This window comes from Capsicum annuum, chromosome 3 (assembly GCF_002878395.1).
Source record: "Capsicum annuum cultivar UCD-10X-F1 chromosome 3, UCD10Xv1.1, whole genome shotgun sequence".
Lineage (NCBI taxonomy): Eukaryota > Viridiplantae > Streptophyta > Magnoliopsida > Solanales > Solanaceae > Capsicum > Capsicum annuum.
In genome coordinates, this window is record NC_061113.1 from 262,751,460 (window position 1) to 262,777,285 (window position 25,826).

At 30.7% G+C, this 25,826-nt stretch overlaps 2 protein-coding genes across 2 annotated transcripts; both read right to left on the reverse strand.

Annotated features, from left to right (window-relative positions):
- Nucleotides 1-7,984: 7,984 nt before the first annotated feature.
- On the reverse strand, nucleotides 7,985-10,281 carry LOC107862097. The gene is made up of 4 exons (XM_016707547.2): nucleotides 10,136-10,281; nucleotides 9,725-9,840; nucleotides 8,906-9,193; nucleotides 7,985-8,400 (listed from the first exon to the last, which is right to left on the reverse strand). Exons 1-4 carry the CDS (start codon nucleotides 10,151-10,153, stop codon nucleotides 8,349-8,351), a joined length of 474 nt encoding a protein of 157 aa, XP_016563033.1. The 5' UTR covers nucleotides 10,154-10,281; the 3' UTR covers nucleotides 7,985-8,348.
- Nucleotides 10,282-11,279: 998 nt separating this feature from the next.
- LOC107865864 lies at nucleotides 11,280-12,751 on the reverse strand. Its single transcript, XM_016712057.2, has 4 exons — nucleotides 12,598-12,751; nucleotides 12,344-12,462; nucleotides 11,765-12,040; nucleotides 11,280-11,625 (listed from the first exon to the last, which is right to left on the reverse strand). Exons 1-4 carry the CDS (start codon nucleotides 12,613-12,615, stop codon nucleotides 11,580-11,582), a joined length of 459 nt encoding a protein of 152 aa, XP_016567543.1. The 5' UTR covers nucleotides 12,616-12,751; the 3' UTR covers nucleotides 11,280-11,579.
- Nucleotides 12,752-25,826: the final 13,075 nt, after the last annotated feature.

Genomic DNA, 25,826 nt, shown 5'->3' on the forward strand with positions numbered 1-25,826 from the left:
TTTCAACCAGCACTTATACTTGTAACTACATAAGTGGTCCAAGTTACCTGCTTAAATCGCACTTAATTGTTTTTGACAACCCTAAGATACAAACTCTTATTTGCTAAAAAAAATGTTTTGCATGAATTGATTTTGCTATTTGCTAGGCCCAATCATAATATCTGAACTATTTTCTTAACTAAAAAGAAAAAAACCTTGGAATTCTTGTTATGGTTATTGTGCAAGCTCTCTTGTCTTGTTATAATTTGAAATATTGGCGTCTAAAATCTAAATTTATGCATGGCTCGTTGCTTTTTTCCCTTTTAATTTGTCCATTTATAAATTTGTATCATTAAATTGGAAACCAACCGAATTACATAGTAACTCATGTACTATCCAAAGGGGTGCCAATGCTCTAACGATTATAAGCATCACAGACAATCGGATATATAGGTGGTTAATTAATTAGAGAGATGCCATATTTTATGGATGGCAAATCAGAATTATGTAGGACTTTAACAAATAATTAGACAATGAAATATCAAAAGAAAACAGAAAAACTTTACCTGATCAATAATACAATCGCACCAATTACTACTTACCAGATTACTATAGTCTATAGAATATATATTGAGTTTCTTTCTGACTAATATATAACAAAAGGAAGAAACCAATAAAGTTCTAAAGGAACCTTTTCTTTTGGACTGTATATGCCTCCACCCCCCTCTTCCCACACACCCCACCCCCTCACCCCTTCCCTTTTTTTTCACTCGATGTTTGATATTGTCAGGGATGGATCCAGGATTTTCAGTGAGGGGGTTCAGTAGTACATATACGGATTAATCGAAGGGGGTTCAGCCTCTATTATTTATGCATAATTTTTTTTTTTTTACCATGTAAAAATAGTATAACTTTCCGACGAAGGGGGTTCGAATGAACCCCCTGGAATATATGTACATCCACCACTGGATATTGCTATTAGGGTCTGATAAAATTCAAATTCACTCCAGAAAGTCCTATATTGAGGCCAAGCGGCTTCCTAGCAAAGGTTGCTCCATACCTAGCAAGGCTCAACTCAAAGACCTTTGATTAAACATAAAGGACTACTTGGTGTTCGGATTGTGATAGACGAGAATCATGACTTTTAAATGTTTTGACCTAATAATTAGTGCTTTTTACCTAATGTGCGAGTTAATATGTATATTTTATTTCAAAACACTTAGAGATTCTATATCTAAATTCACTGTCAAAATTAAAAAGATTTATCTTTGAAATTCAACCTATATGACACATAAATTAAGACAGGACGCGTATACATATAGGTTAAACTACGTTGATCGTGCACACGAATTTTTGCTTCCAAAGCATATATACTATACCTTAAATCCCATATGTATGTTGGTACGTATTCCTTCCTTCATCCCATGCATGCATGGTTTTTCTATTTCCTTTTTGAATACACTGTAAAATGATCTACAGAAAAGAGCAAGGCTTCAAGAGCCTCGCAAGCTTCCAACATTTCAACGCCGCAGCAAAAGCAAAAACAGTAACTAGGTTATTATTAATTATCTGACAGGTAATGCTTTGTGCATCAAACTGTTTTTTTAATACTACTTGCTATAGTAGTAGTGAGCTGGAAGCTGAAATATTGGAAGCCTTTAAGGGCCATTGAAAACTTCTCCAATATACTGAGAAAAAAAAAAAACATCTCTTTTTGTTCTCACTGCTTGGCTCTTTGGAAGAACCAGCCAAGAAACTAACCAGATGTATATAGCTAGGTCCAGAGCCTATAGTAATAGTATTAATTATTGGACTCATCAGTCTAATATTTGGTGATCTAATTTACCTGACATCACATGAGTACTGGATTATTACTTTATCTAATCACTACTTTAATTTTAATGACCATGTAAAACAAGATAGCCCTACGTGTCCCCATTTGTCACTTCTATATAAAGTTTAATTAAAGCCATCCCACGTCCCAATTTACATGGGGAAAAACGTGAAGTAAAATACCAGAAGGGTGCTCATTCATCAACTGAAGAGTCAAGAATTAAATATGTTCTTGAATTTTTTTCCAGCTGAAAATTAAACAGGACTGGCTTAGGTATATATATCTTTATTTATTTATTTTTTCTCTAGAGATCTCCGACTTGAAGATATCCTAAGATTGAAAATCCTAATAGCTCAGTTAATTGATTTACTATATGAATTTTACTTTGTTAGTTAGAATTGATCAATTTCCTAATTCCCTAATCCCTCCCCATAATAGTAATGAAAAAAAAAAGTTCTGGGTTAAAGAAGTTGGCCACTACCTTGGGTAGAGTACTAGTCAATATCTATGGGCCTGGAAATCCACTGATTTATATTTGTGTTAGTTTTCAAGCAGTAGGTATTTGCCACCATCACATACTTTTTACACCCACTGTCCATCGTTCTCTGGACCACATTGTATTTTTATTTTTTATACACCCTCAAACAGACATGTGTTTTTGCTTTACTAATTTTCTTTTTGGATTTAAAAAAAGGAGTGGGGGAAGGAGATGTACTCACCGTAATTATGAGAAATTAAACCCTCACAAACAAGGTTAAAATAGTTAATCAACTAAGATCCTCTTATTGAAATTTAAGTTATATATACACCATACATAGTTTTCAAAAAAAAAATCTGCAATACTAACTAGCACCATTCAATCAATTATTATATGTTATTGCGCTTTTTATAGTATCGGTTGCCATATTAAATTTTTGGTGAGTAGTAACTTTTTGTTCAAACAAGAAGAATAATATATATAGGAGTATATAAAATCATAAGTTTTAAAAGTAAACTATCTTATTTAAACAGTCCAGTCAAATTATGCCACGTAACTAAAGATCCATCAAGGGTCATCATCTATTCCTATGCCACATCAGGGTGTCAAGTGGGCCGGGTACAAATTGGCCCGGTGTGACCCGACCCAATAAGCCCAAGGCTTTAGGTATTGGGTCCTGGGCCTTTTTTTAAAATTTGAGCCCGATTAACTCGGCCCGAACCAAGTTCATTTCAGGCCCGTTGGTTAATCGTTCCGGCTCGATTTAAAAAAATAAAAATAAAAATTGAATTTTGGGTCAAACTGGCCGTTGGCCCAATGACTATATAGCCGTTTTGGGGTCCGAACGGTTAATTTGGGCCCATTAATTAAAAAATAAATACTTTTAAAATAATTTTTTAATCCTAAAATAAATTCTATAAATACCCTACACCTTCAAATCATTTTTCACACAATTTTTCACTCTCTCAAATCTCATTCTCTCTCAATTCTCAATTCTCAAATATTCAATATATTGAATTTCCTAAAGTGCTCACTTTAATTTTGCGTTTACAAAGTACGAGTGGAAGTTTATAAATTCGCAAACTTCGGATACTTTCAAAATTTGGTATTGTCGTTCCATCTCTTACGTATAATTTTTATTTATTGTATTAATTGTTGAATATTTAATTTTATTATATTTGTATATTTTGAATTTTTTTAGTTTAATTTAATTTATACTATGGATAAATTAAGAAACCTCACTACTAAAGGTGTTAAAAAATTTTGTCCCGAAAATGGTAGTGGTAGTAAAAAGCGAATTACTAGTGGTAGAGGTACTTCAAGTAATAGATATACCCATATGTCTTCGCCTCCGGTACTGCTTGGTACACCTTTTGAGGAAGAAATAGGTATAGGTGCTCACGATATAGATTATGTAGAAGCTCAGGAAAATTACGGTATAAAAGAATAAAATGAAGTAGATGCGGTTAATTTAGACGAAGATGATGAAAATATTGATGAGACACCCGCAGTAAGAAATGCTAACGTTATATCTGAATCGGTTAATCTCCCTCCCTATCCTCCCTGTGCCCCATAACTCGTAAAACAACTAGTATTGCATGACAATTTTTTGAACGAATATCAGATACTGAGGTGCAATGTAATATTTGTCAACAAATATATAAGCATAAAAGCGGAGGCAAGCAAAGGTGTACGGATACGTTAATGAGACATATAGGTGATGCTCACAAAAGAGAGTTAGAAATTGCACGAGGTGGTGGCGATGTTGATGGGCCAACGCAAACTAGAATGGACCCAGCAACCGATCAGGTAATGAAAAAGTATAATAAATTGAGGGACCGAAAAGAAATAGCTAAAATGATAGGTGTGGGTTCTTCTTCTGATGCCTTTATTCATTGCATTCAAACTATTTATAATCCTATGTTTAATGGCGTTCCTAGAAGTACTTGTCGATCTGATATTTTTAGACTTCATTCACAATATTATTTTTATTTATCAACATTGTTAAAAAATATTCAATGTAGATTGTCCCTAACTTCTGATCTTGATCGCTCTGTAAATTAAAATGATTATTTAACCGTTACTTGTCACTGGATGAATAGTAATTTTATGATGCAAAAACGTATTCTTGCTTTTTTATATGATGAAGACCATAAATATACTGGAGATTTTATTGCTGATTCTATTGTTAAAATTGTCGGATTTTATGGTATCGAAAATAAAATCTTATGTATTGTTTTTGATAATGCTTCTAACAACAAGACTGCTATAAAAAAAAATTATGTTATCTCCGTCGTTGCCTGAAATTTTTCATATTAAGTGTGCATGCCATTTTTATAATTTAATTGTAAAAGATGATCTTGAATTTTTTGAGCTTTATATTGAAAAAATTCGTCTTGCTGTTGATTTTATTCAAGGAAATAATCAGAGAAAAAAATTAGAGAATTTAAAATTAAATGTCAGGAAAATGGACTTGCACCGATATTGATGTTTGGGAAAATTGATATTAGATGGAATTCTACATATGATTTTTTAAAAACTTGTTATAAATATAGAGTTCTTATTACACTAGCTTTTAACCAACATTGCGGTTCATTTACTGATTCTGGTGATTGCATGCTACATGATTCTGATTGGGTTGTAATTAATGATCTTATTAAGTTTTTAGAAAAAATTTATGTAGCTACGGTTGAATTTTTCGGTGCGTATTATCCAATTGTTTGTAATATTTTGAGATATATAGCCAATATTTCTGGTTTGCTTAAAAATATAAAAATAAAGATGGTTATAAAGAAGCTGTTAGTGCCATGTTTACTAAATTTAAAAAATATTTTTTGTCGATTTCCCCTATTACTTGGTTGGTGCTATGTTAAATCAGTGCATTAAATATAATACTATGTGCCACTTTAGTACTATTATTTATGCTAACTTAGAAATAAATACTAACAATGATTCTAAACAAGTACAACTTGATTTGTGGACGGCTATGAGTGATGCGAATGAATACATAGAAAAATTATACAATTACTATGCTGATTTATTTGACTTAGCCGTACCTACAAATATCTCTCCAACTGTCGCTCCTCATCCTCCCAAGTAGCCATCATTTTCTAAAAGACCAGCACATAGTGATTTTCCTGATTCCTTTTATGATTTACCTTGTTGGAACAGTGTTGATGAAAGAACTTACACCTCAACTTATCGGGAGAAGCTGAAATATTATCTTTGGTTGCCACCCGAGGGGATCAACACGTTGGATTGGTAGAGGAGTGATGAAACATAATATCCTGTGCTTTCAAGATTAGCTAGAGATATCTTGAATGTTTCAATGTCAACCGTTGTATCAGAGAGCGTCTTTAGTCTGGGACGACAACAACTTAGAGACAACCGACACTAATTGGGAAGCAATGCAATGAATGTTCCAGTTTGCCTCAGAGATTGGATCAGAGCGGAAAGAAGAAACCAAGGAATGGAACCGGAGCCGAGCGACGAGCTGAAACTTGAAGAAATTATGTCTTCACGGGAGAACTCAGCAGAATCAAGTTCAATGCATGGTTTTACCCCCGTTGACTTTGACTATCCTATGCAAGTTTCCGTTAATATTAACATGAATGAGATGAAAAAAAATGATGCATAATTTATAGATTTTTCATTCATGTAAATTATAAATTTTGGATCATTTCGCAATTCGCAATCAATTAAATTCGACATTCATCAACTCTTTAGTCCTTACTTTATAATTTTTTTCATTTAATGATTTAAATTGAATTTCTAGTTTAAATTTAAAACTTACTTCTAATATATTATTAATTTACCACCAAGTATTATTAATAATTTATTATATTAAGTAGCATATGTTTTGTATATTTATGTATATATATCTTCTATAGATGTGTATATTTAATGTATACATATGTATATGTTTTATAAATTGTATATATATTGTAGTGTATATAATATATATATATATATATATATATATATATTGTAGTATAGGTTTTATTTAAAGTAGTACATATATATTGAATGGTGCGTATATTTGTGTGTATATCTTCTATAGACGTGCATATTTAATGTATACATGCATATGTGTTTTATAAATTAGTATATAACTATATATATACTAGTATATACATATATTGTAGTATATGTTTTACTTAAAGTAGTACATATACATTGAATGGTGCATATCTCTGTGTGTATATCTTCTATAGACGTGCATATTTAACGCATATATGGGCATATATTTTTTAAATTAGTATATAACTCTATAATATTTATATATATACTTATATATATTGTAGTATATATATGTTGTAATATATGTTTTATTTAAAATAGTACGTGTAGTCGTAGTTATTGAATGGTGCATATATATGTGTAATTGTGTACATGTGTATATATTTTTTAAATTTTAATGTAGTATATATTATATATATAGTGTATATATATTGTTAACGTATTTAAAATGTATATAGGTGGATATATATTGTGTATATTGAAAAAAGTTTTTTTTTTTAAATTTTTGACCGGGTTTGACCGAATTTTTAATCGGATTTGACTGGGTTTAGTTGGATTTGACCGAGTTGGGTTAAATGAGCCGGGTTAGGGTGATTTTTGAAATTTTTACTGTTGAGCCTGGATTAGCCCGGTCCACTTAAAACCAACCCGGCCCGGCCCACAACTCAATTAATTTGTATAAATAACACAAATACCAACCTTTTAAAAGTAATTACACTTTTTCTCATTTTTTTAATTATTTTATTCTCTCTCCCTATTAATGTATATAACATAGCCGACATATACATAACATTCTGTCTATATGTGAAATTTTTGTAATATATTTAAAAAGTTGAGATTTTTTGTAATATTGAAAACATAAATTGTGTATTTATGTAATTTTTAATAATTTTAACGTCGATCCACTTAACACCAACCCGACTCGGCCTAACCCACAACCCGATTAATTTTAACGGGCCGGTTCTGAATTGTCCCGCTCACTTGACAGCCATAATGCCACCCATAGTGGCATTGAATGGAGTGAGCTTCTTCAAGTGTGGTTTGAATCGCTGCTAGTTTTATAAAACAAGGTACAAGGAGAACTTCGTACAAAACACAGAACTAAGATCCAACTACGATCAGAAGTACATAACAAAAAAATCTAGTTAATTTCGTTAAATATATGCTCACTTATGTATTACTTGACTTGATCCCTTTAATTTCAATGATGCCCTAGTTATCAACTTGATTAATGAGTGTCTGGCGGTCTAGCGGTATGATTCTAGCTATTTTTAGTTTTTTTTTTAAAAAAAAAAAAAATTGTCTGGACAAATTCGTAGCAGAGGCTAAAACGTAAATTAGAAAAATAGACTTCAGCCGTCATTGCCAATTTCAAAACGGATGAATTAGCTGGTGAGTGGATTCGTAGTTATTCAACTAATATATTTCAGACTTCTTGTGTGTTAAGAAAAGGCGAAATAAACGTACCGTGTTCGAAGTGACATATTCTCATAGGACCAAACTAACGCTATTTAGGATGTTTAAACAATTAAATTAAATTAAATACATATTAATTAATCATAATTAAATAACATAAATTAAACTCTTAAATTCAAACACTAGGTCATGCATACTAGACTTACATGTACTAACTTAGTACATGCACTCTCTGTTTTTAATCCTTCTCATCAGAGTACTGGTCAAAAGAGATGGATCCATTTTATTGAAGCAAGCAAAATACAATTATTGAAGGTTCATTCTTCTTTTAGACTTTACAAATTCAACCCAAAACTTGCTATCTAGCCCTGTTTCTAGAATTTCAAAGGCCAAAGCCAACATAAGATCATTGATTAACCGAAAACATACAACTGCTGCTTGTTCAACTCTTTTAACATAATTAGCTGGAAATACATACATATCGGCATTTCATTTATTAATGCAACGCTATATATACATCTCTTCAAAAAGCATGGAGAAAACGTCGCCATCCTTGCACCTTCAAAGTACTCCCCAATTGCAAATCTTGGATCCAAAATGCATAAAGCTTGCTACAAGCAATTATGCATTCGGATTCACTCCAACAGATTGCAATGTCTCAGTGTGAGGTTCCCTACAGTGACACCAATAAAATCAAGATATTAAATCTTTAATCTTGAAATTTAAGTTCAAGACCACAATATTAAAAAGTTTCCTTTACTTCCATCATCGTGTTAAGCAATTTTATTTTTTTAAAAAAAAAAGTTTGGTGCACTAAGCTCCCATTATGGGCAGGATCTGGAAAAGGGCCCAACCACAGAAATGTATGTAGTCTCACCTTCCATTTTTCCAGGACTTCCCGATCACATGCAACTACTTTACCCGTTGCGCAGGTCCGAGAAAAGACCCATTTCTGCAAGGTACTGTTTCCTAGGCTTGACAAATTGATCCAAACAAACAAATAGAAATGATGGGAGTACTAAAGAATCCATTGGCCCGTGACAAACATGGTATCAAGGGCAAATCTCAAAGGCAATACGTGTCATGTGCTTGACATATGACAAACATGATATCAGAGCCTCGGTGGGAGGGAGGAATCAACGTGAGGAAATTGAAGTACTAGAAGCATATTGGAGTACCTCGCTAGAACATCCCCACGGATGGGATCAGACATGACAGACTGATCATCAAAATCCTGAACATGAGCCACCTTTCGAAAGAAAGATTTCTTTAAGAACTTTTCTGAATCATCCACAACCTCCTCCGGTTCGGTGACTTCTGGTACAGTTTCCCTCCTTGATTTCTTCAAGGACACGTTCGGCGCCCGCTTCAGCTGATGCATCGCTGTCTGTAATCCAAAACCCATCGATAGCGCTATTAGTCCAAGTGCCACGTACACTGGAACGAAATCTCCTTTCATGAATCCCCTGTTTTCAAGCTAACATCAACATACTGCTTTTATTTCACTTAAAATGGAAAATTTACATTTTTAGTACCTCAGATATGTCAAGTGATTTAACTAGCTAGGAAAGAAAGCACATTAATTAATCACGGTTAAGAGCTAAAAGTCATAGTACTATTGGAATTTATCTATTGATTTGGGGTAAACATCCTGTGGAATTGAGTTCTTACCCTTTTGATTCCTTTCATGAAATATGTGTGTGTGTTCACTAGTTTAACAAGTGCTAAACCACTCAATTAGCCTTGTATAATCTCAAGTTTGTAGTGGTACTCTACATTTGACAGTATCTATATAAATACGTATTTCTTATAGATACATATAAAGGGACTAAAAACAAACATTTGCAAATTAAAGTTTAGATGTGCATGGACAAATATTACAAGGACATCAAAATTGACCAACAAATGAGGTACCCATATTGCAATTGGCCCTTCTCTTTTTTTTTTTCTTTCTTTTTTTCTTTTTGGTAATAGAGTTGCTATAAACCAAAATTCACCTGGGCTTGGCGTCTGGATGCTCAGCAGTACTGGCATATGACCTCCATTTGGTCCCATTTGATTTTGCAAAAGCAGAATCTGCGGTAACACGAATAGCCACAGATTTCCACAAACTCTACAAAGTTGAACAAAAATTTACAATGAATGTTTAACACACACGTTGAACAATCAAAATGTAACTCGACCAACTAATTAAGTACTCCGTTTCCGTTTCAGAAAGAAGGAACTACTTGACAAAAATATTTTTTAATCTTGCGACCTTAAATTAAAATTATATCAAATATATCAAAATACATTGTAATCTTGCGATCCTAAAGCTGTCATCTGGAAAGTTAAAATTAAAATATTAAAAAAAACTGATTTTTTTTTTTAATGGACTAAAAAAAATTGTAACTAGAATTTGGACTTACCGAAGACCTGAATGCCATGATGCAAAATATGAGTAGAAGAGTGAATGAAGCACTAGCAGAGCAAAATGATAAAGTAAAGAGGGTTGGTTTTCACTGATGAAGAGATTTTTTTTTTTTATGGTTAATTGATGATAGATCATTATATAGTGAGGGAGACATCGATAGATAAGTGCCACGAAGGGGTGTACATGCAGAATTAAGGACACTCGTCAGCAGCTAACAAGTCCACTTTGTGCTAGCGGTGACTCGTGTCTCATGCTAACTAAATATACATAAGTTTATGTTTTTTCTTTTATTTATTTATTTTTATTGTTATCCTCCTTTGACTGACAAACCCTTCTACTTCCCCATATTAGATTGTTCCAAGTGGTTTAACAGAATCTCAGTGAGAAGTACGCTTTGAATTTTAAGTTAACAAGTGCAAAGAAATATATAAATGTGTCCATGTATTTTTAATCCACGACACGTAGGTAGAATCTAGGTACATTCGAATCATTTTTAGACCTGCTTGTCAAAATTCACTCGATATATCATTGTTATTAAAAAAATTAGATACAAACTCTTAATCTAATGACACCTGAAGAATACATCATTTATAATCTTGTTGACTCTTCAAATATATATATATGAAGAACGTCAAAATCACACGTATTCAATTTTTTGCTAAATCAGCGTAACTAAGGTAATTTGGGTATTTTCATGTAGAATTCTCAGGTAGTAAATCATTTCGATGTATTTTAACGATCAAAATTTTTTTACAAAAAAAAAGTTACAGTAATAAATAAATTATGAAATGAATCTTAACCTCAAAGGCTAACTTAAAAAATGCGAATTGCCCAAATCGATATAAACAAACTACTCATTCATCCCTAATCAATGTGAAACTTTTACCCACTTTTAACATATACAAACACTCCTTTCGTCTTGCCTTATATCCTTGCTTCTAGTGCATGGACACCAGATATAATCAAATCCTAATAATGCCTTCCACAAACTTAGATGGATAAATTTTTTTGAATGTATATGTATACACACATTGTAAAGCAGAAGCAGGTATCTAATTTTCTTTTCGCAAGTACTCAACAACAGAGTACTCCAAAGTCCTACGATCCATTGAGATTTGACAAAGGCCAAAAAAAAAAGATGACATGGCATTGGAAAGTAGCCGAATTGCATCAGAATTGCTATAGTATTCACAAATCTGCACTACATATATTTGTAGTACTCATGAACATGCACAATAGCAAGATATCACCACCATGTAAACTTAAAACATCTACACATATCTTACCTACTAGAAACTATATATATATATATATATATATATATATAAATGGGTCATACTCCATAGTTATTCACCATCTTTGGATCCTATTACAGAATTAAATATTACACTCTAATTACAACCAAACTCCACAGTACAAGAAGGCCTATGATTTACAGCTTATGGATCCACTCCTATAGTTTTTAACGTCTCCACGCCCGGCTTCCTGCAACACAAATATTCCTAATAAGTACCAATACCATATAATATAAAACTCATAAAAAAAATGGAGAAGAAACTGAAGAGCAATTACTCTACGAGTAAACATAATACTCATAACTTTACCATACTAATTAAGTACTAACTTGGTATAAATGTCGACTCGAGGATTAGCACGTCTACTAACAACATCCTGAATGTGAGCCACCTTTCTGAATAAAGATTTGTTTATGAACTTATCAGTCTCTTGTGCAACATGTTCTGGCTCCACTATCTCTGGCAGAGTTTCCCTTCTTGATTTCTTCACATGCACATTAGGGGATCGCCTTAGCTGCTGCATAGCCGTGTGCACCCCGAAACTCGTCGACAGTCCGATCATCCCTAGCGCCACGCACACAGGCACAAAGTCTCCCTTTCTTGACCTGCCATCATCACATCGCAAAATTTAGAAAAGGTACTTCTCTAGGTTCAAATTGTTAAAATTATTGTTGATCTAATTGTTTAGTGACAAATTATCAAAAGATTATGTTAGTTATATATAAGCAATTTAGGGACGGATTAGTGACAAAGTTCATAGTTAATTCTAACTTTTTTAGAGTGATACATATACACATTTTTTTAACTGGTTGAAATTAAATTCTGAATTCTCCTCCCTAAACCGTAAAACCAATCATCAAGCTACTTAATTGGAAAGAGTAAGTAGTGGAGTAGAGAATTAATCTTACTTGGGCACAGCCTCTTTGAGTTGGAGAGGTGAAAATGGCTTGAGCTTTGAAGTGGCTGCTGTTGCATAATTTAGTGATGAACTTCCTTTAAAGTGATTTACTGCGGATTTTAGATAAGACTGCAATATCCAAAAACAGGCTCTCTCTTAATTTAATGTAGCATAAATACAGATAATAAGCTCGCTTACATATAATAGAGTATATAATTAAGGAACAAACTTATTCATGATCACCAAGTTATAATTGGAACTTACCGCTGATCTAAAAGCCATAGGAATAAACAATTGATTGAAGTAGGTTGAGAATTCGATAAATTTTAATATGATTTCAAGTTTGGTGTGTTTGTTCAAAATCGAATTGCTAAGTTTGGTTGATCACATTTGCACTTGTGATTGTCCACTTAATATATAGTTGAGGACAGATGGTTCGGGAGACACCTAGGACGTAATAGGACAAGGGCCATATGATTTTTACCGAATGGGAGTTGGGCACGTGTCAACTAGAAAATGAGTCCACGTCATTGCTATGGACATGGAAGTCTCCTGAACCTACTAAGTGATTTTTAGCAGATAATAATCACTTAATTAAGCATTAATATAGACTGATAAATAGTATTCCCTCCATTTCGTTTTAATTGACCCTCTTTTTTAAAATATTTATTTCAATTTAATTGTCCATTTAATGAAATCAAGAGGATTTTATTATATTTTTCCAATACTACCTTAATATTAAATGACTAAATAAAGTATATTTACTCAAAATTATATTTTCAAGACATAATTAATAAGGCTAATTTGATAAAATAAAATCCTAATTAATATTTTCTTAATGAAGATATCAAGTCAATAGGGATCAACTAATATAAAACGGAGGGAATAATAAAATTGAATTCATGCACGAAATTGCATGTCATAGACCCAGATATTGGTGACTTTAGATATTTAAGGTAGAAGAGGTTAGACAGGCTGTTCGCAGAATGCGAGGGGGTAGGGCGACGGGGCCGGATGAGATACCGGTGGAGTTTTGGAAGTTTGTTGGAGAGGCTGGTGTTAGGTGGTTGACTGGATTGTTTAATGAAATCTTCAAGACGGCAAAGATGCCCGAGGCTTGGAGGTGGAGCACCATGATACCTCTCTATAAGAATAAGGGGGACATCCAGAGTTGCAATAACTATAGGGGGATTAAGTTATTGAGCCACTCTATGAAGATCTGGGAGAGAGTGGTCGAGGTGAGGCTGAGAAGGATAGTGTCTATTTCAGAAAACCAGTTTGGATTTATGCCTGGCCGCTCGACGACGGAGGCAATTCACCTGGTACGGAGGTTGGTGGAACAGTATAGGGAGAGGAAGAAGGACCTGCACATGGTGTTTATCGACCTGGAGAAGGCCTACGACAAAGTCCCCAGGGAGGTGCTTTGGAGATGCTTGGAGGTGAGTGGAGTACCGCTGGCATATATCAGAGCAATTAAGGATATGTATGATGGAGCGAAAACTAAGGTGAGGACGGCGGGAGGAGACTCAGAGCATTTCACTGTCCGGACATGGTTGCATCAGGGATCTACTCTTAGACCTTTTTTGTTTGCATTGGTGATGGATGTGTTGACGCGGCGTATTCAAGGGGAGGTGCCTTGGTGTATGCTTTTTGCAGATGATGTAGTTCTGATAGATGAGACTCGACGGGGTGTGAGTGACAAATTAGAGGTGTGGAGGCAAACCCTTGAGTCTAAAGGGTTCAGGGTGAGCAGAAGCAAGACAGAGTATGTGGAATGCAAGTTTAATGACGTAAGGCGGGAGAATGAGGTAGTAGTGAAGCTGGAATCACAGGAAGTAGGTAAAAGGGAGAGTTTCAAGTATCTGGGGTCCGTAATCCAGAGTAACGGTGAGATTGACGAGGATGTCTCGCACCGTATTGGGGCGGGATGGATGATGTGGAAGCTCGCGTCGGGGGTGCTGTGTGATAAGAAGGTGTCGCCCAAGCTTAAAGGCAAATTCTACAGGGCGGTAGTCCGTCTGGCCATGTTGTATGGAGCGGAGTGTTGGCCAGTTAAGAACTCGCACATCCAAAAGATGAGGGTGGCAGAAATGCGGATGTTACGCTGGATGTGTGGGCTAACTAGAGGGGATAGAGTTCGGAATGAGACCATCCGAGAGAAGGTTGGTGTGACTCCAGTGGAGTGCAAGATGCGGGAAGCCCGATTGAGGTGGTTCGGACAATTGAAGAGGAGGGGCATGGATGCCCCGGTCCGTAGGTGTGAGAGGCTAGTGTTTGATGGTTTTAGGCGGGGTAGGGGTAGGCCGAAGAAGTACTGGGGTGAGGTGATTAGGCGGGACATGGAGCAGTTACAGCTCACCGAGGACATGACCCTAGATAGGAAGGTCTGGAGGACGCGAATTAGGGCAGAGGACTAGGGCCAGTTTGAGTCGCTAGTGTAGGGAATTACTTGGTGGGTTTTTTTTCTTGTTAGGAGTCCGTGTTCCATGTTTTATTATAAATCTGTGTGCTTTCCTCTGTTTTATATTACTTATGGGTGTCGTATTTATGTTATGTAATCTTGTGCTGTGCTTTACTATGTGTTTGTGTGGTATCTCGCGTCTTGAGCCGAGGGTCTATCGGAAACAGCCTTTCTACTTCTTCAGAGGTAGAGGTATGGACTGCGTACATCTTACCCCCCCAGACCCCACTAGGTGGGAATACACTGGGTTTGTTGTTGTTGTTGTTGTTGTTGTTATTTTATCTCAAATTTTATCTTCTCTTTATTATTTTCACTTTTTATTTTTTCCTTTAATATTATTATTATATTTTTTTATTATTTTCACTTTTTTTCCTTTAATTTTATTATTCTATTTTTTATTATTTTCACTTTTTATTTTTTCCATTAATTTTATTTTTATTTTTTAATTTATTTGTCTCAACCTTTATTTTTTTTCTCTTTTTTCTCAAGCGTTATCTATTTATTTTTTTCCTTTTTTTAATTCATTTATCTTTAGCCTTTATTTTTCTGTTATTTTTATTTTTTATCAGTTTTTTTCCCCTTATTTTTCTCAATTTTTATTTTTACTTTTCCTCTCATTTTTTATTTTCTCAATTTTTAAAATTCTTTGCTTTTTTCTTGATCTTTTTTTTTTTTTGTCTTTTTTTTTCTCACACTTTTTTATATATTTTTCTACTTTGTTTGATCGCTTTTTTCTTTTTTCAGTTCTCTTTTTTTCCCTCGTTTTTCTGAAACTTTAATTGTATTTTCCTCTCATTTTTATTTTTCTCAAATTTTTAAATTCTTCATTTTTTTCTTCATCTTTATTTTTTTCTCAATTTTTTTATTTCTCTATTTTATTTGATTGTTTTTCCCCTTTTTCTCAACTTCTATTATATTTTGCTAATAAATAAAAAATTAGAAAATCCGCAAAGATATCTTCTTTTTTTGACATCAAAGCAAATTTAAGGGCATAAATTGTTGTTACGAAGTTCTTTAAAAATTCCTGAGATAAGTCGTGTCTCTAAGGCGAGAGTTGTAGAATATCTCATACATAAAGACATAATGTGGTAATGTCAACTCTTGTCCATAGAGCATAGTTTATTATTTGAAAGTCCTTGAGCTAAGTCTTGCCTCTAAGGCAAGAGTTGTAGAACATTCCACAAATGAAGACATAATGTGGTAGTGTCAACTCTTGCCCGTGGGGCATAATTTGTAGTTTGAAAGTCTTTGAGCTAAGTCTTGCCTCTAAGGCAAGAGTTGTAGAACATCTCATAAATGAAGACATAATGTGGTAGTGTCAACTCTTGCCCTTGAGCATAATTTATAGTTTGAAAGTCCTTGATCTAAGTCTTGCCTCTAAGACAATAGTTGTAGAACATCTCATAAATGAAAACATGACGTGATAGAGTCAACTCTTGCCCATGGGACATAATTTGAAGTTTGAAAGTCCTTGAGCTAATTAAGTCTTGTCTCTAAGACAATAGTTGTAGAACATCTCATAAATGAAAATATAACGTGGTAGTGTCAACTCTTGCCCGTGGACATAATTTGTAGTTTGAAAGTCCTCGAGCTAAGTCTTGCCTCTAAGGCAATAGTTGTAGAACATCTCATAAATGGAAACTTAACGTGACAGAGACAACTCTTGCCCATGGGGCATAATTTATAGTTTGAAAGTCATTGAGCTAATTAAGTCTTGCCTCTAAGGCAATATATAATTGTAGAACATCTCATAAATGAAAACATAACGTGGTAAAGTCAACTCTTGCCCGTAAAGCATAATTTGTAGTTTGAAAGTCTTTGAGCCAAGTTTTGCCTCTAAGACAAAAGTTGCAGAACATTTCATAAATAAAAATATAACGTGGTAGAGTTAACTCTTGCCCATGTAGCATAATTTGTTGTTTGAAAGTCCTTGAGTCAAGTCTTGCCTCTCATAAATGAAAATATAATGTGGTAGAGTCAACTCTTGCTCGTGGGGCATAATTTGTTGTTTGAAAATCCTTGAGCTAAGTCTTGCCTCTAAGGCAATAGTTGTAGAATATCTCATAAATGAAAGTATAACGTGGCAGTGTCAACTCTTGCCTGTGGGCATAATATGTTGTTTGAAAGTCCCTGAGCAAAGTCTTGCTTCCAAGGCAATAGTTGTAGAATATCTCATAAATGAAAACATAATATGGTAGAGTCAACTCTTACCCGTGGGGTATAATTTGTTGTTTGAAAGTCCCCGAGCTAAGTCTTTCCTCTAAGGTAAGAGTTATAAAACATCTCATAAATCAAAATACAATGTGGTAGTATCGACTTTTGTCCATGAAACATAACTTGTTGTTTGAAAGTCATTAGTATGGGTGTCAAACGGGCCAATTTTAACTGGCCCGAATCGGCCCACATAATAAATCGGCCCAATTTGACCCGGCCCAGTAAGCCCAAGGGTTTTAGGATTTTAGGTCTCGGGCCATTTATTTTTTTAATTTGGCCCCGGTTAATCCGGCCCGGTTGCCTTTTTTAGAAAAAAAAATTATTTTGGGCCAAACTAGCCCTTGGCCCAACGGCTATATAGCCGTTTTTGGATCCAAACGGCTAGTTTGGGCCCATTTATTAAAAAAAATAAAATTTTTACATTATAAATTATTTTTTAATCCCCCAAAAAAATCTATAAATACCCTACAACTTCAAATCATTTTCCACACAATTTTTCACTCTCTCAAATCTCAGTTCTCAATTCTCAAATATTCAATATATTTAATTTCTTAAAGTGTTCACTTTAATTTTTTTATTTTTCGTTTACAAAGTACGAGCGGATTTTTAATTTTTAATTTTTCGTTTATAAATTTTGGATTATTTTGCAATCAATAAAATTCCCCAAATTCATTCACTCCTTAGTCCTTGCTTTTTATATTTTTTAATTTAACGATTTCAAATTTTAAATTGAATTTCTAGTTTTCTACTTTAAATTAAAAACTTACTTCTAATATATTATTAATTTATTACGAAATATTATTAATTGATTATATTAAGTAGCATATGTTTTGTATATTTGTGTATATATCTTCTATAGAAGTGTATATTTAACGTATACATGTATATATGTTTTATAAATTAGTGTATAACTTTATCTATATATATTGTAATGTATATATAATGTAGTATGTTTTATAAGTAGCAGTATATATACATTGAATGGTGCGTATGCACGTGTATATATCTTCTATATAAGTGTATATTTAACGTATACATGTATATATATTTTATAAATTAGTGTATAACTATATCTATATATATTGTAATGTATATATAATGTAGTATGTTTTATAAGTAGCAGTATATATACATTGAATGGTGCGTATACACGTGTATATATCTTCTATAGAAGTGTATATTTAACGTATACATGTGTATATGTTTTTTAAATTAGTATATAACTATATCTATATATATTGTAATGTATATATAATGTAGTATATTTTATAAGTAGTAGTATATATACATTGAATGGTGAAGTGTATATTTAGCGTATACATGTGTATATGTTTTATAAATTAGTATATAACTATATCTATATATATTGTAATGTATATATATTGTAGTATATTTTATAAGTAGTAGTATATATACATTGAATAGTGCATATATATGAGTAAATATCTTCTATAGAAGTGTATATTTAACGTATACATGTGTATATGTTTTATAAATTAGTATATAACTATATCTATATATATTGTAATGTATATATATTGTAGTATATTTTACAAGTACTAGTATACATACATTGAATGATGCGTATATATGAGTATATATCTTCTATAGAAGTGTATATTTGACGTATACATGTGTATATATTTTATAAATTATTATATAACTATATCTATATATATTGTAATGTATATATAATGTAGTATATTTTATAAGTAGTAGTATATATACATTGAATGATGCGTATATATGAGTAATTGACTAATTGTGTATATGTGTATATATTTTTTAAATTCTAATGTAGTATATACTATATCTATAGTGTATATATATTATTTAACGTATTGATAAAGTATATAGGTGGGTATATGACTATATGTAATGTATATTGAAAGAAAGTTTTTTTCTATATTTACCGGGTTTGACCATTTTTTTAACCGGGTTTGATTGGATTTTGGTGGGTTTGACCCAGTTGGGTTAAGTGGGCCAAGTTCGGGTGGGCTATAATTTTTTTACTGTTGGGCCCGGCCCGGCCCGACTGGCACCAAACCCAGCCCTTAACCTGCCCTCAACCCGATTAAAGTAGAAGGGCTGGTTTCGGGTTGGCCCGACCCAACCCGTTTGACAATCCTAGTCATAAGTCTTACCTCTACAATGCAGTTGTGTCAACTCTTACCCATGAAACGTAGCTTATTGTTCGAAACTCGTAAATCTTGCCTTTATAATGTAATAGTGTCAACTCTTGCTCACAAGATATAACTTGAATGGAAGAAATCGAAGAAAAGAACAAAAATAACAAAAATTCTGGAAAAAGAAGAAAATGAAGAAAAATATAAAAAAACAAAAATAAAAAAAAATATAGAAGTTGAGAGAGAATGGGGAAAAAATAAAGGTTGATAAAAATAAAAATAAAAAGATGAAATAAAAATAAGGGTCGAGAAAAATTTTAAAAGAAAAATATGAAGGAAAAATAAAATAAGTTTTTTATTTTAATAAAAGTAGATGTTGAAAGGTGTAAAGAAAAAAAAGTAAGTGTTGGGAAAAACTAAAAAGAATAAAAAAAAAGAGGAAAGAAAAAATCAAAAATAAAAATAATATAAAAGAAAAAAGAAAAAAGAAAAAAAGAAAAAAAATTGAGAGGAAAAAAGGAAAAAAGTAAGGGTTGAGAAAAAGAAAAAAAATCAAAGTAAAATTAAAAAAAGAAAAAAAATAAAAGTTAAAAAATATAAATATGAAGTTGTTATCCATTATGTGGATCATTTATGTAATTGCTCCATTGATGAGGGGCAATTTTATTTAAAGGAATATTAGTTAATATGTAAAAACTATTTTAAGAAAAAAAATTTATTTGGAGCTAAAATTTAAAAGTCACTTCAATTTGGGTCTATTTTTTTGATTCACCCGAATTCATGGGCTTGATTAATGAACCAATGAATATTTGGGTCGTTTCACGGGTCTGGAACGACAAACTAAATGTACACCCAATACTGGTTAGCGGGACAAATTAAATGGCCTGTTCAAATGAGATATTGGGTTGAAATTGAATCCAATAAATTTTCAATTTCATGTATTTTCGATTCGAAACTCTTAGTCAAGTGTCAGGTTATTATTGTTATTATTTTTTTTTTTGGTAAAGGTCAGATTATTTTTGGTTATAGGTTCAAGAGGAAGGAGAAGAACCCTCATCCAATGGTATATTTTTTTCATTTACCGCTTCAATAATCTCTGATAGTTATATTTGACAAAGATTAAAAGTTTTTTATTTTTTGATAAATCTTAAAATTATTTTTTTATGAATATATTTAGGGAGTATTTGAACTTACCCAAAAATAAGACACCATTTTTTTTTTTTGACGTTTTCTTCTTTTCTATATTATAGAAGAGCTGGTTTCGACCAGCTCTTTATTATTTACCATTTTATTTTTAATTGCTTCGTAATTTATTATATTATTTTTAATTAATTATTATAATTATTTATATATTAGAATTAATAATATTTTTTATTATATTATACCTAATTAATTATTATAAATCATTTATAGATTAGAATTAATAATATTTAATTAAAAAAGTAGATATTTATGACGTTTGTTTCAATTGCTTTAACCGTAATTTTACTATATCATCCTAATTAATTATTATAAGTCATTTATGTATTAAAAAATTAATAATATTTAATTAAGAAATAGATGGCATGTCTGCCTATATTAACCCTAATTGTTCGGTGATTTGTTATATTACCCCCGATTAACTATTATAAGTCATTTATATATTAAAATTAATTAATTATTAGAAGTCATTTATATATTAAAATTAATAATATTCAATTAAAAAATAGATATTTATGACGTTTGTTTCAGCTGCTTTAACCGTGATTTTACTATATCATTCCTAATTAATTATTACAAGTTATTTATGTATTAAAAAATAATGATATTTAATTAAAAAATCAACTCCTTCGTCATTTACTATATTATCTCTGATTGCTCCGTGATTTACTATATTGTTCCTAATTAATTATTATAAGTCATTTATATATTAGAATTAATAATATTTAATTAAAAAAATAGATATTTATGACGTTTGTTTCAACTGCTTTAACCGTGATTTTACTATATCATCCCTGATTAATTATTATAAGTCATTTAAGTATTAAAAAATTAATAATATTTAATTAAAAAATAGATGACATTTCTGCCTATGATTTCGACCAGAGCTTCATCGATTACTATATTACCCCTAATTGCTCCGTGAATTACTATATTACCCCTAATTAATTATTATAAGTCATTTATATATTAGAATTAATAATATTTTTTATTATATTACCCCTAATTAATTATTATAAGTCACTTTACTACATTACCTCTAATTGCTCCATGATTTACTATATTACCCCTAATAATTATTATAAGACATTTATATATTATAATTAATAATATTTTTTATTAGTCATTTATGTATTAAAAAATTCATAATATTTAATTAAAATATTGATTTCGACATGGCTGCTTCAAGAGCTGCACCGTGATTTTACTATATTGCCCCTAATTGATTACTATAAGTCATTTATGTATTAAAAATTAATAGTATTTAATTTAAACAAGAAAAATATGCATTTATGACATATTTGTTGCAGCTGTTTCAACCATAATCATCTTTGAGAAGATGATCCAAGACTTTATTGTTAATTGAAATATCTTTTGTTTCAATTTTTGTATGAAATAATCCTATGAATATTAGTTCTACGTCTTTTTTATATTTTGTAACAGTTCTCAATCTTATCATCAAACAATTAAAATAACTTGACTGCACGACACATCACACTTTCTTATCATTTTAAATCAATCTACATTTATGTTTGTATTTCATGAATATCAAATATTAGTGCTAAAAGATGTCTATAGTATTGGGTCTGTGCTGACACGGGTCATGCACCTCTAGTGAGGTGGTTTCGACCACCTTTTCATTTACTATACTACCCCCAATCATTTACTATATTACATCCTAATTGCTCCATAATTTACTATATTATCCCTAATTAATTATTACAAGTCATTTATATATTAGAATTAATAATATTTTTTATTATATTATCCCTAATTAATTATTATAAGTCATTTAAATATTAGAATTTATAATATTTAATTAAAAAAAATAGATATTTGTAGCTTTTGTTTCAGCTGCTTTAACCGTGATTTTACTATATCATTCCTAATTAATTATTATAAGTCATTTATGTATTAAAAAATTAATAATATTTAATTCAAAAAAATAGATTACTATATTAACCCCTATCATTTACTATATTACCCCTAATTGCTCCGGAGTTTACTATATTATCCCTAATTAATTATTATAAGTCATTTATATATTAGAATTAATAATATTTTTTTTATTATATTATCTCTAATTAATTATTATAAGTCAACCACCTCTTCATTTACTATATTACCCCTATCATTTACTACATTACACCCTAATTGCTCCGTGATTTGCTATGTTATCCCTAATTAATTATTACAAGTCATTTATATATTAAAATTAACAATATTTTTTTTATTATATTACCCCTAATTAATTATTATAAGTCATTTATATATTAGAATTAATAATATTTAATTGAAAAAATAGATATTTATAACGTTTGTTTCAATTGCTTTAACCGTGATTTTATTATATCATCCATAATTAATTATTATAATTCATTTATCTATTAAAAAAATTTAAAATATTTAATTAAAAATAGATTACTATAATACCCCCTATCATTTACTATATTACCCTTAATTGCTCCATGATTTAGTATATTATCCCTAATTAATTATTATAAGTCATTTATATATTAGAATTAATAATATTTTTTATTATATTATCCCTAATTAATTATTATAAGTCATTTATATATTAGAATTAATAATATTTTTTATTATATTATCCCTAATTAATTATTATAATTCATTTATATATTAGAATTAATAATATTTAATTAAAAAATAGATGACATGTCTGCCTATATTACCCCTAATTGCTCCATAATTTATTATATTACCCCTAATTAATTGTTATAAGTCATTTATATATTAGAATTAATAATATTTTTTTTACTTTATTACCCCTAATTAATTATTATAAGTCATTTGGTTTCGACTACTGCTTCGTCATTTACTATTTTACCCCTAATTGTTCCATGATTTACTATATTACCCCTTATTAATTATTATAAGTTATTGATATATTAGAATTAATAATATGTTTTTATTATATTACTCATAATTAATTATTATAAGTCATTTATATATTAGAATTAATAATATTTAATTAAAAAATAAATATTTATTACGTTTGTTTCAGCTGCTTTAACTGTGATTTTACTATATCATCCCTAATTAATTATTATAAGTCATTTATTTATTAAAAAATTAATAATATTTAATTAAAAATAGATGACATGTCTGTCTATATTACCCCTAATTGCTCCATGATGTACTATATTATCCTTAATTATTTATTATAAGTCATTTATATATTAGAATTAATAATATTTTTTTACTATATTACCCTTAATTAATTATTCTAAGTCATTTATATATTAGAATTAATGATATTTAATTTTAAAAATAGATATTTATGACGTTTGTTTCAGCTGCTTTAACCGTGATTTTACTATATCCTCCCTAATTAATTATTATAAGTCATTTAATTATTAAAACACTAATAACATTTAATTAAAAAATAGATGACATGTCTGCCTATATTACCCCTAATTGTTTCGTGATTTACTATATTACCCCTAATTAATTATTATAATTCATTTATATATTAGAATTAATAATATTTTTTTTACTATATTACCCCTAATTAATTATTGTAAGTCATTTATTTATTAGAATCAATAATATTTAATTAAATCAATATACATTTATGTTTATATATTTCATCAATATCGAATTTTAATGCTAAAAAATATTTATTGTCTTGGGCTCGTACTGACACGGGCTATGCACCTCTAATTTTAAAATAAAGTTATTTGAATAAGTGACGCTTGTTTAAGTGGTTCAACACCTCAATCATCTAATGATAAGTTGAGGGTTCGAGTCACGTTGAAAAGTAGGTGGAAACACAAATTATTCTCTTGACGGGTAGAGTGAGAAAAAAAAATAAAAAAATAAAACTATATGCAATTACTTTTTACGTGATTTAGTTACTTAAACATTTTTATATTACTAGTTTAGCTGCACGTACCTCGCACGTGTAATTTTTTATTATTTAAAATTAAACGATTTTATCTATCACGAGTTTTTTAATGAAGTACAAAAAGTTTAAAACAAAAATTTTATCGTAAGCACATATATATATGAGAAAAATAATTACATTGTTAGATTCGAACATATGAGAATATCAAACCTAGAAATCAAAATTCACGAACAAAACAGATGTACTAATGCATGGTGTGTTAAATTTAAAATCACTCTCTAAGCTAAAGGAAAAATAATAAGTCACGACAACCAATAGAAAAGGAAAAACAACTCAAAAAAAAGTGAGAGAGAATAACATACTAATCTAGCGGATGAAAATTACAATGGTTGAAGAAAACACAAAATACAAGCGTGGGACGGGACAATATATATTAATATAAAAATATGTTGAAAATTAAACCTAGTCCTAATTTAAGAAAAGAAACTTACCATATTTTAAAGTCCTAATCCATTACCATATTTTAAAATCCTAACCCATATATTCTAGGATTCAAAATTATCTATATAATTAAATAATAATTGGAGAAAAAAAAGTGAAAAGACGATTTTATCTATTGTAAAGTGTTTTAATGAAGGGCAAAAAGTTCAAATCACAGGTCTTCACACTTTTAATATATTATAGATTAGTGCATTGGATTTAAACTCGTACACTAAAAGTGGCTAATTATGTAAAAGGACTTCTTGTTTTTTGTTTGACGAATATTAAAAGTGTTCACTTTTACCATTTAGAGAATTATAACCGCTCATGAATCTATCTTGGGGACCATTTGAAGCTAAACAAACATAAGAGACCATTTTTTTTTGTTTTCTTCCTTTTTAATAATATAAATACAACCTAATTGAGTAAATGATATTAATATTCCCAGATTGTTATTGATTATATTGCTAGATATCGACGGTCCGTGTTAGCATGGGCCCAATATATATTACTTTTTATTTCAATTTATGTAATATAAATAGAATTTACATAATCAATCGTCAGAATAATTTAAGTTCTTAATTATTGTAATTTATAATACTCTTTCTTCTATTCCAATTTAAGTAATACTGAGATAATTTCGACAGTTAGTCAAATATTTTGTATTTTTTAATTTTTTTTAAGTTGCTAATTATGCTATTTATAATTTTTCAATAAGATATGAATACTCTTCCCGTCCCATTTTATGTTGCATCGATATAACTTCGACCTTCAATCAAATTTTTATATATATACTCCTAATTAATAATTATGGTCATTTAAGCATTAAAAAACTAATAATAACAACAACAACAAACCCAATGTATTCCCACATAGTGGGGTCTGGAGGGTAAGATGTACGCAGTCCATACCACTATCTCCGGAGAAGTAGAAAGACTGTTTCCGATAGACCCACGGCTCAAGACAAGGAATAATAATCAAATCCGTAATAAAGCATGTAACAAGATGACAAAACATAAATACATCACCCACAAGGAATAATAAACAAAGAATAATCAACAAATTCCTAATAAAGCATGCAACAAGGTGACATAACAAGAATAATACACCGACCAAGTAATGCCCTACCCCAACGACCCAAGCT

What these genes read in the sequence shown, in the direction of transcription:
- LOC107865864 (XM_016712057.2), bottom strand. An exon ending in CTCAAAGAGGCTGTGCCCAA is followed by an intron (nt 12,041 to 12,343) that starts GTAAGATTAATT and finishes TGATGATGGCAG; the next exon opens with GTCAAGAAAGGGAGACTTTG. An exon ending in CGAGTCGACATTTATACCAA is followed by an intron (nt 11,626 to 11,764) that starts GTTAGTACTTAA and finishes TTTGTGTTGCAG; the next exon opens with GAAGCCGGGCGTGGAGACGT.
- LOC107862097 (XM_016707547.2), bottom strand. An exon ending in CATCCAGACGCCAAGCCCAG is followed by an intron (nt 9,194 to 9,724) that starts GTGAATTTTGGT and finishes GCTTGAAAACAG; the next exon opens with GGGATTCATGAAAGGAGATT. An exon ending in CGTGGGGATGTTCTAGCGAG is followed by an intron (nt 8,401 to 8,905) that starts GTACTCCAATAT and finishes GTGTCACTGTAG; the next exon opens with GGAACCTCACACTGAGACAT.